This window comes from Gekko japonicus, unplaced genomic scaffold (genome assembly GCF_001447785.1).
Source record: "Gekko japonicus isolate JY-2015 unplaced genomic scaffold, Gekko_japonicus_V1.1 scaffold594, whole genome shotgun sequence".
In the NCBI taxonomy this organism is placed as follows: domain Eukaryota; kingdom Metazoa; phylum Chordata; class Lepidosauria; order Squamata; family Gekkonidae; genus Gekko; species Gekko japonicus.
This window is the reverse complement of record NW_015160852.1, coordinates 704,265-716,362: the sequence shown is the minus strand read 5'-3', so window position 1 is coordinate 716,362 and position 12,098 is coordinate 704,265. Positions and strand designations below refer to the sequence as shown.

At 45.0% G+C, this 12,098-nt stretch overlaps 1 protein-coding gene across 1 annotated transcript; it reads right to left on the bottom strand.

The window, feature by feature from the left end:
• Positions 1–5,970: 5,970 nt before the first annotated feature.
• Positions 5,971–8,651, bottom strand: SOCS2 (suppressor of cytokine signaling 2). The gene is made up of 2 exons (XM_015420980.1): positions 8,154–8,651; positions 5,971–6,477 (listed from the first exon to the last, which is right to left on the bottom strand). Exons 1-2 carry the CDS (start codon positions 8,269–8,271, stop codon positions 6,020–6,022), a joined length of 576 nt encoding a protein of 191 aa, XP_015276466.1. The 5' UTR covers positions 8,272–8,651; the 3' UTR covers positions 5,971–6,019.
• Positions 8,652–12,098: the final 3,447 nt, after the last annotated feature.

The window sequence follows — 12,098 nt, the reverse complement described above, 5'->3', positions numbered from 1 at the left end:
CCAACCTAGCAGTTTGAAAGCAAGAAATTGCAAGTAGATAAATAGGTACCACTTCAGTGGGAAGGCAACAGCTTTCCGTGCGCCTTGGTGTTTAGTCACATGACCATGGAAATGTCTTCAGACAGCGCTGGCTCTTCGGCTTTGAAACGGAGATGAGCACCACAACCGTAGAGTCGGATTCGACTGGCTTTCGAGCAAGGGAACCTTCACCTTTACTTAAAGCAGTATTACTGTAAAATTGATGGCAGGCCTTTCTAAAACCCGCACTTTGAAACCTGAAATCATTATGGTCAAGAAGCAGGATATTAATCTAATAAATAAAATAAACCAAAAAACCCCCATGAACACTTTCACTGAATCTGCTTTGTATGTTTGGCTTGGAAGGTTCCAAAACTTTATTTTTCTACTCTAAATAAATCCTCATTCTTTATTTTTAGCATAGTTTCCTTAACACTTTCTTGTGCTAAACAACCTTTTAAAATGCTGTAATATTACTTTTTGCTCCAAGGCCTCTTTAAAATTTGGAAGTTTGTTAGCTGCCCATTATTCTTGAAAATTCCATATACCACACTGCAATGCACTTTACAGCAAATTTTGCAATGCAAATATGCAACTACAGGGAACTAGTTAATTACAGAGACTTAGTTACTTAACTACAGATAATTTCATCATGGGCCCAGATACTCCAGTTGAAATCTGTGTCTTGGTTTCGAGAAATAGAACTTGGAAATGAAATTCTTCTGGGGTTTTTGAGCCAACAACAGTCACTACATTTTCATGCAATTGCGACACCAGATTTATGGCCATAGGGACAGAAAAGAAAGAACAGCTAATTAGTTTAGAAGGGGAAGCCATTTTATTATTCTGGAGAAATATTGTCTGTACTGAACTGAAATAAGTTAGCACCACAGAACTGAGAGTTTTTAATACGTAATGATATCTGAGAAAGCCAAACTGATGGGATAGATATTCTCAGCTTTGTGGGTATCAGCATACGCAACTTTGATTTCAAATGAAATACCTGATACTTCAAAACATCTGAATCTACAAAGAGTCTGAAGACCTGCCAATAAGGAAGTAAGTAGTGTGCAGCAACTACGGAATGGAATGAACTGACAATATAGGATTCTTAACAGGCACCAGAGAAGGCTGACATTACCCCTGGACTCAAATTCCAATTTAGCTGCTGATTTGCAAAGTGATCCAGGAGCACAAGATGTCCCCTCAGGTCATCCTGCACGTTGCTTTTTTTATAAAAAGTTTTTGGGTTTTTTTAAAGTCCCAGTACTTGAGGTTTTTGGCCTTGAGGACCCTATTCAGATAGAAGGCGACCAAGAAATGTTTGAAACAAATAACCAACCAAGACATCTCTTGAGACCAGAGGCTGCTCTGGGCTCAGCTGGCCAATTCGTTCAGCCAGGACGTGGCCATCTTTTTGCTCTGGAGCTAAACTGGGTTGACGGATTTGAATCCATGGCTTCTGATCTGTCGGCCTTGTCTGGCCCCAGCACAAAAAGACGGCCGAGCCATACCGGTGTGTAGTGCCAACCAAAAAAGCTCTGACCTTGCATAATAACATGGTCAGGATCGATGTGAGAGGACTGTTACAAAGATGGATAAGCAAATATTATAATTTTACAAAGGGAATACAAATGGAAATGACCTATTATCAAGCACATTTCACTTTCACATGCTTGTCCAATGGTTTTAAGGATTCGGGAAAGGCCTTTTTTATTTTATTACCTGCTTTTCTACTAAAGCTCTTAAAGTAGCAGACTGAAATAAGAAACCCAGATAACTGTAAATAAAAACCATTAACATTCATATATCTGTTGGCACTCAGGCATGCTGAACAGCTTCAAGATAAGAGACATGCTGCTTCCATGGAAGTAGTGCTATTTACAGAGGAAGTCTTATGATCTAAACAAAATAGTCTACCATCTCTATTTTAAATAAATTATAATGGAGAAGGTCCCACTGTGATCAAATGGATTCACTTCCACATTACATAATTTAGACTGGAAGATAGGCACCCCAACCAACCTGTTCACAAATGCTACTCCCTTTTGAACACGGGTTAACTAGTGGCGTTGATGCCAGACTTTGAAGAGTGGTCACAGTTGACTTCTATACTGCACTACAAAACTGAAACAGCTTAACCCATTATATATAGACATAGCTTTGTGAAAGAAAACACAGTTAATAAGTAGGATTAAATATGTTTTCTAGTTGACAGCTTAAGCCAAAATGTGTTGCTGACCTTTAAAAAAAAAACTGGTATGACTACAATTAATGTTTGGTTAGGATTAGTTTTCAATTGGCAATAGATCAGTTTCCCAGTTTACAGGCTACAAAAAGTGAAATAAGAGTCCATGTTTGTTTTTTAAAAACATGTAATTTATGCAGTTTCTCACTGCAGCTTCTCTGTGACCCTGTGTAGTTTGGACAAATATGAGTTACGGTCTCAGGTCATTGCTGAGCCAAGTCAACAGGAAAATAAAACTACTGACAGGAGTGGGATTCACCAAGGAAAATGCTGAATGTTCCAACTCCTCTGTTGGAGAAGGGCCAGTGAGGAGCATGAGGCATAATCCTTTGGCTACAGTGGCATGTTTTCTCAACGCTTTCCCCTTTCAGAGGCCTTTTCTCTAAGTCTATTCTTCTTTCCACCCCACTGGGGATTAAGAGAAGAAATGATGCAGTTTCTGCTCCTCTAGGGTGCTGTTATCATAGATGCTCACTCAAATGAGGAAGATTGCTGAACTAGTAAGCCCATGCATGCCGCTATACTGCTTGTTTCTACAAACCAATTTTTAATACATAAAGTAACATGGGACACAAATGCACGTGTGTGTGTGTGTGTGTGTGTGTGTGTATAGTAATCCAATGTATCCAAGATCTCCCATCATTAGTGTGCTTATTGTGCTTTGGTTTTTGCACCTTCTCCGTTGACACAATTTCAAAGTTGTCTATGCTGCAATAGACCCCTTTACTAAACTCTGCAAGTCACACTGTGATTACAGCCCAGGCTCCTAGATATGAGCTTGAATACTGCTATTACATGCACATGCACATTGACACCTGTTTGCTTACTTTAAACAACAGTTTATAGAATTACTTCTGGAACTTAAAAACATAGAAAATAGTCCAAATTTTAAATATATGGCAGTAACAAATGACAAGATCAAGCTCTTACAAGTTGTGCACATTCCCAAGAGGTACGTTTGTGTAGGTAAATGCTAACAGTAATCAACGTTTGGCGTTTGCACATTCTGCCAAGTGGCCCACCTATGTTCCATCCAGTCAGCCCCAAGAAGTGACAGTGGCTCCTAGTCCTGGTCACTGGGACCGTGGATTCCAGACTGCATTCGTTCCATGGCTTATTTGGACTGCTGTCCATACTGACAAACCAATGTGTCCCTGAGAGATGTTCAAAGGTTCTCATTGATCCTGTTTTCCCAAGAGACTATAAAGACCTGAATATGGTGCTGCCAAATATAATGCGTCAATCGGGTGATCACAAATATGGCCAAGAACAACTTCCTTGATTGCCTTTGTGATTTATTCTTGACAGTGCATAACAGAAACTGCTGCTGGCCATACTCATAATCACTGTGTGTGCGGACAAGAATGTGCAATGTGGCTTCTAACCTTTGCACATATACAGAAGTTTGGGAGAGAGGTTGGTAAAATACTGTGCAATTTATTTAGCTCTGAAGACTTTTTGTGTTGCTGTCTCATGTTCAGATTTATCTCTACAAGCACAAAAAAGGAATAAATAAAATCTCAGGATACTAATACTGTTGTCCCATAGCAAAGTCATAGTGGGTTCAACATTCAAATGTCATTAGTTTATGCAGTGGTATTTCATTTATGGATTCAAGAGCATATGATACATTTAAACTTCAACGCTGTTGTGAAGATCAACATGACTTGCAAAGTACTTTGTAAATAAATTGCAAGAAGCATTAGTTTGACTAGTATGTGATGTGTTTTAACTGATGCTTTGTATTTATGTTTTATTGTGTATGAATACTGCTTGTCAGTTTTGGAAGCCGCCCTGAGCCCGCTCGCGGGGAGGGCGGGGTAAAAGTGGAACAAACAAACAAATAAATAAATAACACGAGCCTTTACCAATAATACAGGTTTGGCAGCCAAACCCTCTGGGATCTCCTGGCTATTCCACACACAATGCCATACAATAATTTTAGTTTTCACCAACAACTTACCAATATTCAGGTCTTTCTCAAACTAGATGAAAGGAGGGATGGTAAAATTAACAGAAATGTTGCTTTAATTCTACAAGGTGCCTCTGAGCACATCAAAGTACCATTAAGGAAGTACAGCTTCTGCAATTACATCCACTTTATTGAATACAGTCTGAAATCAGACAGCTACAGCTGTGAACACACAATCTTTAAAACACGCAAACTCACTTGCATTTCAAGGAAACAGGGAAATAAATTCTACACTGTAGAAAGTAGTCATAATTGCCTCTATCCACGTTCAGGCATGGAATGGTAACCACTACTGCAAGACTGCAGTCTAGGAATTTATAAAGCCTCATTCAAGGGAGACCTATTATAGGCAATAATTTGGACCTAGAACAAAGAGGACGCTTTTGGTACACGGCTAAAAATTTTGCTATATCATCCTAATGTACAAAAGACCCACTGGGCCTTCATAAAAGATTGTGAAGTGCTTCTTTCTGCAACCCAGTTCTGAAATTCTTTTGGAACAAGATTCCTTTTACTGGATTACTATATCTAGTACAGTGCTATGGATAGAAGGGAGATCATCAAGCCTCAATGCAAACAGAGCAAAGCTTGTTCATTCTCCAGTTCAATGTATTTAGATGTCTCACAACTTGATCCTAAACATACCTGCTTAGGAGTCGGCCACACAGATTGTCCAATGGGACAGCAAACACACTTACTTCTGAATAAATATGGACAGTAAGGACCTTACAAGCAGACAGGGTTGCTCAAAATTAAAAAAAAAAAAGACACTCTGGTGCACCAATATTGTGAAATAAAGAACATCCTTTAAGGTGGTATGATGTTTTACCATAAAGAAAAATAAGCAAGTTACAAATTTGGTGAGCAAATTAAAATAAAAATTGAGAAACACATCATAGAGAGCACCAAACAGATCTAAAATCTAGCAGTCAGTCCATTCCCTATCAACCATCACTGACATCTCCTATGCTAGTATCTGTACTACCTGAAGATTCATGTCCTGAGATCTGTGGTTTACTGTACTGCACAGAATCCAGATGTCTACTCTTACCTGCTTTTCTCTGTTTTAGTAAAACTGAAGAACACTGAATTTATGCAGATATTGTATTCTCCTGGTGCTCAAACAAAGCACAATGTCTAGCCACTGGAAAAACATGCATTCTCCCTCCTACTACTGTAGTGGTTGCTTTTGTAATTCTGTCACAGAATACAACTAACTGCACAAGCCGGATGGACTCATTAGAAAATGCCTATGACATCACCAAAAATGAGTGGAAAGACCTTCTGCTGCCATCGCCACAACCACGCAGAAGTGATTTTCAAGGGCAGTCAGATCACTAGCAAAAGATTTTAACTGAGCCTTAATACACGAAGATCTTCTATTGGTACTGAGAACATAAAGTTATTTCAGCTTGTCAAGTCCCAACTAAATATGACTGTGGCAGGTTTGACTCAAGAACATGTTATGCGGGGAGCACAGGGCAGGAGGACCTATTTTAAGAACAAAAGAGGTGATAAACATTCCCCTCTGCTGCAACTTATTTTCCTGTAGTATGACTTTCCAGGCACTGTTTTCTCAACTGGCTCACAGACCAATCATTCTGAAGAAACACCAACATTACTGTGAACTTGTGCTTTTGGTTGTGGAAACATTATGTGTCGTTCACTATCATAATTATCACTTTGAAAGCAACTTACATGACACATTCGTGCCACAGAATACTCAGGGCTTTCACCAAAATCATAAAATAGGTTTTCTGGTGGCAGGGTAGAAGATATACTTATACCTGATATTGATAATCTTTCAAGTATTCCTTTAGTCTTGTTGGTAAAGGAAGTTCCTGGATCTCTTTTGTGTACCTGTTAATAGCTATTCTACAGTGGTGCTGCAGAGAGGGAGCCGAATGGTAGAGGGGTTTATTCAAATAAAGATGGACTGTTCCATTGCAAGGCATCTCAGTGGCAGTACTTCTGTCCTGGCACATAAGGACATAATATTCAATCAGGTGGACCACACTGTTGAACTGCCGGAGCCTTGATCGGACACAGATGATAGAATCCAGTCTGAATTTCCCATCTTGAAATTCTATACGTAGGTTGGTCGGTCCCGCTGATGTTTTTACCGAAATAGTAAGCAAATACTCCGAGTGCGAGCTGTCTCTGACCAAGAAAGTCCCTTCAGAAGTATCTTGTAATCTCTCTTTGGCTTCTGCAACACTCATGTTACCCCAGTACCATCCTGATACAGAGAGGAAAATAAAAGTTATTCAAGATTTTAACAATTTTTTTAATGTGTAGAGTCTATCAGAAAAATAGTGCGAACTTGGGTGCATAGAAGAATTTTTGGTGTGAGCCATTTTGAGACCCCAGAGTTAAGTTCAGACCCCTGCTGAGTCATTCACTGTATGACCGTGAGCCACCCTCTGTTTCCCGTCTGTAAAATGGGAATGAAAGTGACCTCTCTGAAGACAAAAAAAGGCAATGATTCACAAATTAAGATTGAGGTCCTAAATAAATAGTCATTTGGGAGCAAGTCCCATTACATTCTTTGGAACGGTGCAAGTGCTATATATGGGACAATCCGTCCTGTACTTATTTTTAATAGCACCTGCAAAAGCCAACTTTAATCACAAAGTATTCCAGCAAAGGTCTGACTCCTGAAATTATCTAAAACAAGCTTTACAGAGAAATACAAAAGTAATTACAGTGCGGCAGCTGTGTTAATCTACAATAGGAAAACAAAACATTAGTCAAAGTGACACATTAAAAGATTAAACTACATTTATTTCAGTTATGAACTTCCATGAGACAGAACTTCTTCAGATGCTAGACTATGAAACTATAGCCCAAGAAGATACTGCTGCTTTGCTTATTTTACAAAAAACAAGTCACAGAAAATCAGGGAGGGACATTTACTTTTCTGCAACAACTTAAATGTTTAGAATGACCACATCTCCTTCTACACCTGTAACAAATTTTACCGTTTAACAGAAGACATTTTGCCTTTCTAGTTAAAAGGAGACCCATTTTGTTCCTGAAGCTCACTCAATACAATTCCCACCACAAAGTAGTAAAATTCTAGCTAAGTCTCTTTCGGGGAAAACGCAGCATGTGATAAGCTACCACGCACTGAACTAATTACTTCCCAAACCAAGGCATCCCTTCGGAGTGCTCTTCTGGAAAAAAAATTAAACGGTCCCCAAAGCACCGTTCTGCTTTCCTAGAAAGACTCCCGCAGTTCTCGATCTCCCCGAGAAACCTGCCTTAAGTTTCCAACCGTTTGATTTAGAATGGAATCATTTAAAGCCACCCCAGTTTATAATCAACACCTCACTGCTGCCCCCCCCCCGAAGTTCCGAAGCCCCGAAGCCAGGCACCATTCCCAAGTTGCTGTAAGCAAACCATGTAAATTTACTAGCCCGGCACGTCTGATTATTGTTCGTTTTCACAAAGCGCCGCGCCCCAATCGGCGTTGTGCCTCCTGCCCTTCATTCTCTTAAATCAAGAATCATTGCACCGAAATCCCACAGGCAAGAGGAGGCACGAGGGTCCCAAAGGCGCCCAGATCTAACAGAGGGGAGCTCCGCGTGGCGCCTGCGGGAAGACGAAGGCAGGTGGCGGCGAGAGGGAATTGTTTTAGCTCCGCGGAGCATTGTGGTCCCGCTCCCCCGTCCGAGCAGAGCAGCCCCCCCCTTCCCTTCCCGCTTCACACCCGCTCACGAGGCTTCCTCCTCCTCCTCCGCCTCTTCTCCGGAATCCGCGTCTGCAAGAGTTTTTCGTCGAGCCCCAGTCAGCCTCTGGGGTGGCCGCCCGCCGGCCACGAACAGCCGCTCCGGGGCCGCGGAAGCCCTCCCGCCTGCGCTCGAAGGGCAGGAAAGAAGCGACCCGGTTCGGGGCCGCCCGGCGCGGGCTTACCTGAGCGTCTCAGCTCCCGCATGGCAGCGTCCAGGCGGTCCGCTTCGGCGTGCTCCGCCGCAGCCCCTCCAGCCCGGTCGGCGGCACCATCCGCGGATTCGGCCGAGCGCAGGGTCATTTGGGGGCAGAGACGGGGGAGCCAGGAGGAGCACCTTGCCCTCAGCAGCGCAGGCCCTGGCGGCCGTCCCGGCCCATCGAGATCCCGCCCGCAGCAGCAGCAGCAGGCGCAACCTGCAAGCCCAGACGGGGAAGGAGGGGGAGGCGGCTAGGCGCTCCTGGCGGCGGCGCCGCCGCCGGGGTTACTAGCGGGGCATCTCCCACCGACGGCGCTAATCCCTGCTCGCTGCCCCGGGGAAGGATTTCCGTCTCCTGCCCCCCTCCCCTCAGCGCCTCGCGAGGGAGCGTCGGAGGCGACTGGAGGGAACGGGGAGGCGCTGCCCGCTCGCTCGCTCGCCCGCCACCTGGGCCCGGCAGCTGCAGCCCCAGCCCATTGGCTGCTTGCAGGGGACAGCGCTTTCCGAGCGGGCGGGCGGGCTGCTGTCGAGGAAACACGCGGTGGGCGGCCCCGGCCACGCAGGGAGCCGTGCGCATCAGCCGCCCCGCCACGCTTACCTTCGCCTGCCCGGAGGACTCGGAATGGCCGGGAGGGGGGCTGCTGTGGGGGCGGGGGCGTGTTGCCTTGTGGCGCGGGCAGTGATGGATTGCAAAGGGGCAGCAGAGGCCAAGCCGGGGCTGGCCTGCAAAGTCAGAGGACGCAGGAAGAAGCCGCCGCCGCCGAGGAGCAGCAGCCCGCCCGGCTCGCGCTCTGCTCTCAGCGGGGAAGGCGAGCTTAGGTTTATTATTCGGCTACTAGCGAGGGCAGGAAATATTCATGTGACGCGGTGGCGCCGAGCAAACACAGCCAGCAAACAGTCCTGGCTGGCAGGAAGGCGGGAGCCGCCGACATGCAGCCGAAGGAGGGGTGGTGGGGGGGGGGGCGCCGCCGCATGCACGCGCTGGTGTTGCTCGCTTTGTTCTGCTTTCCACCGATACTGCTGCAGGAATGAACCCCGCAGTTGCTGCTTGTTCGCCACAGACGACCCATTCAATGGGCGGTGGGAGGGGAGGGCGGTTTTTCGGGAGGAAAAAAGGGAAGGGGGGGGGGGGAGAAGAGAGGGTGCTGGCGGAGGGAGTCGCGGCCGCCCGCCTTCTCCTTCGCCTGCGAGAAACGCAAAGGCCGCTTTCCAAGAACTTTCCAGGAACTGCGTCACGTGACGCTCCGGTGCGGCAGCGCCTGGGCTGCAACTGGGGCCTCCTTGGCCCTGGCAGACGCGCCTCCCCCCCCCTCGGGTGGCTCTCGTTGTTGTTGTTGGGTGTCCCCCCCCCCCGCTCTCTTTTTCACAACAGGGGTGGAGGGACCTGGAGCGGTTGCAAAATAAACGGCCGCCGTCCTTAATAGCTGCCTGGCTGGCCCGCTTGCCTCCTTCCTTTCCGAAAGTGAGATGTCAGCCTCCCTCCGGGGAGCCGCCTCGCCCAGCCTGCCAGGGCTTCTGCTTGGAGGCCGCCACTGTGAGGGAGCGCGGTGTCACTTGTAACCTGGGGTCTGGGAGTGCGGCGCCGTGGGCTGGAAGGGGCTGCGGGAGACCGGGGGGGGGGGGGGGGGAGGAGTGCGTTCTGTTCTAGGGCTCAGTCCGATTGTAGTCGTGACATGGTTTCCACTTGGTAGGAAACAACCACTCTGTAGGTCGCCACACGTGTTCGCTGTGCACACACCTGCGCTGTTTATTGTGCGTCGTTTTCGTGTAAGGCACGATTGGCGGGGTTATCTTCCCTGTACGTGTGTACATCTTGGACGTACCAGATATGTTTTGTGTGGATCTGGTGTGTTCAAGATAATGATCGACAATCGGGTTGTGTGAAGAGCGTTCCTTCTAGAAAAAGCAATGTGTGACGTGGTGGCACGCGGTACACGCGGACGATTTTTGCCCAGGACACATTCTTCTCTCTCTCTCTCTGTCCTCCAGTTGAGATTTCCTGCATACGGTTGTTTGGATAGTTCAGTGTGAAACTTGGTGGGAAATTAACGTTGGTGAGATAAGGGAGGGGAGTGGCTTCTGAGAACTAAAGCACTTTTTGGTATATCCGATTATTCTGAAAACAGCTTATATTGGGGGGAAACTGGTAACTGCTTGCAGTGGTTAAAGCGGCATATTATGCACATTTTTGCTTGGAAAAAATTTGTTGGATAAGTGGAACTTTCTTTCAAGTAAATGTAGGTGTGGGCAACAGGAAACAGAGGTTGCCATCTAGCAAATCGTTCCTGGGGTTAAGCCCCGTAGACTGAAATGGACTTCAGAGGAAATTTGTTTAGGATTGCTCTCTGATTATATCATCCACCTCCTTTCTCTGAACAAAATGAGTTTACCTTGTAACCAGTGTAAAAGGAGGGCACGATGCACAATCGTATGGGCTCTCTTTTGTTGTTCAGTTGCACAGCCAAATCCGACTTTTCACGACTCCATGGACCACATCACACCAGGCCGTCATCGGAGTTTGCTCAACTTCATGTTTGTTGCATCGATAACACTGTCTAAGGGTCTCATCCTTTATTGTCCCCTTCTTCTTTGACCTTCAGTCCTTCTCAGCATCAGGGTCTTCTCCAGTGAGTGCTCCCTTCTCATTTGGTGGCCAAAGTATTTGAGCTTCAGCATGTGGCCTTCCAGGGAACAGTCAGGGTTTTTTTCTTTTAGATTGACTGATTTGATCTCCTTGCAGTCCAAGGGCTCTTGAGAGTCCCTTGGGCTCTCTTTTAGGGGTGCACAAAAAGAGAAAGCATTGTGTTAATTTTCTGAGGAAATGCACCTACTACATAAATGTGTGTGGACTGGGAAAGGTGGTTCCTACAAACTGACGAAGGTTGTACATTAAATGGCAATAGCTCCTGGTTTGGATTTATAGCAGTATTAAAATCCTGGTAGTGATAGGGTCACTTTCAAGTTAAGGACAAAATGGGATAGCATGCATTATTTTTTTAAAAAGGAAACGCGTGTTTTGCTATTAAATAAAACTTCATAACTCTGGATCAAAACAGTGGGAACAAATTGGTTTCTGGAACAGATTGCATTTAACGTGGTCTAGTTGCAAAGGCTTTTAGTGTTCCATCCGGCCTTCTGATTCATCCTGAAAGAACTCTGCAATGTAATTCTGAGACAAAACAGTCATTATTAAAGATCTGTCATATTAAAGTTATGCTTTTGTCCGTTTTGTGTATTTATGACTTTCAGATATAAACTGAATCTTGAGATTCATGCTGCTGCAAAACTGGTTTCCTCATAATTCTTTGTTTTTGTTTAAAAGCAAAGCTTATATAGTAGCTTTTTATTAGGACCAACCAAAATATCACAAAATTTAAGGCTGGAAGCCATAGACAATAGGGATTATTTCTCCTGTGCTCTCAACCGCCCTGTTTTCTTCCTCCATCCCTTTTTTTGTACTGAACATCCAGTCCAGTGAAATTTAATTGTACTGTCTTGGATGCACACCGTTCTGTGATTTTGGTTGGGGGGTGAGCCTAATGAAAGATGTTTAATGAGTTTTGTGTTTGGAACTTTTCTGCAGATTGACATGGCCGTGTTTCTATTCGGTTTTGATGAACTGCTCCAACTACTGGCTGAGAAAATGATACAGCATTAAATGGAGAATGAATACTTCAGATGGCAAATACTTATAAAATTGTACAGGAATGGTAAGAAACACAGGATTGTCTCTGAAATTTAATTAGCGATCAAACCCATACTACATATTTTTGCAGTATTCTATATTATGCAGATCATGGGAGGGTGCTGCAGGTTTTTGTTGGTGCTTTAGGATTTAGCAGGATTAAGTGGCAGCACTATAACTGTGTTCTGCTTGTGACCAGGGCTACAGTTCTAACACAGTGCAGTATTACCTTTTGATCCCCTCCTC

Excerpts from the sequence above, each read along its gene's own strand:
- SOCS2 (XM_015420980.1), bottom strand. The coding sequence starts at position 8,271 with ATGACCCTGCGCTCGGCCGAATCCGCGGATGGTGCCGCCGACCGGGCT. Across the intron at positions 6,478-8,153 it reads GCGGGAGCTGAGACGCTCAG|GATGGTACTGGGGTAACATG; the intron begins GTAAGCCCGCGC and ends TCTCTGTATCAG.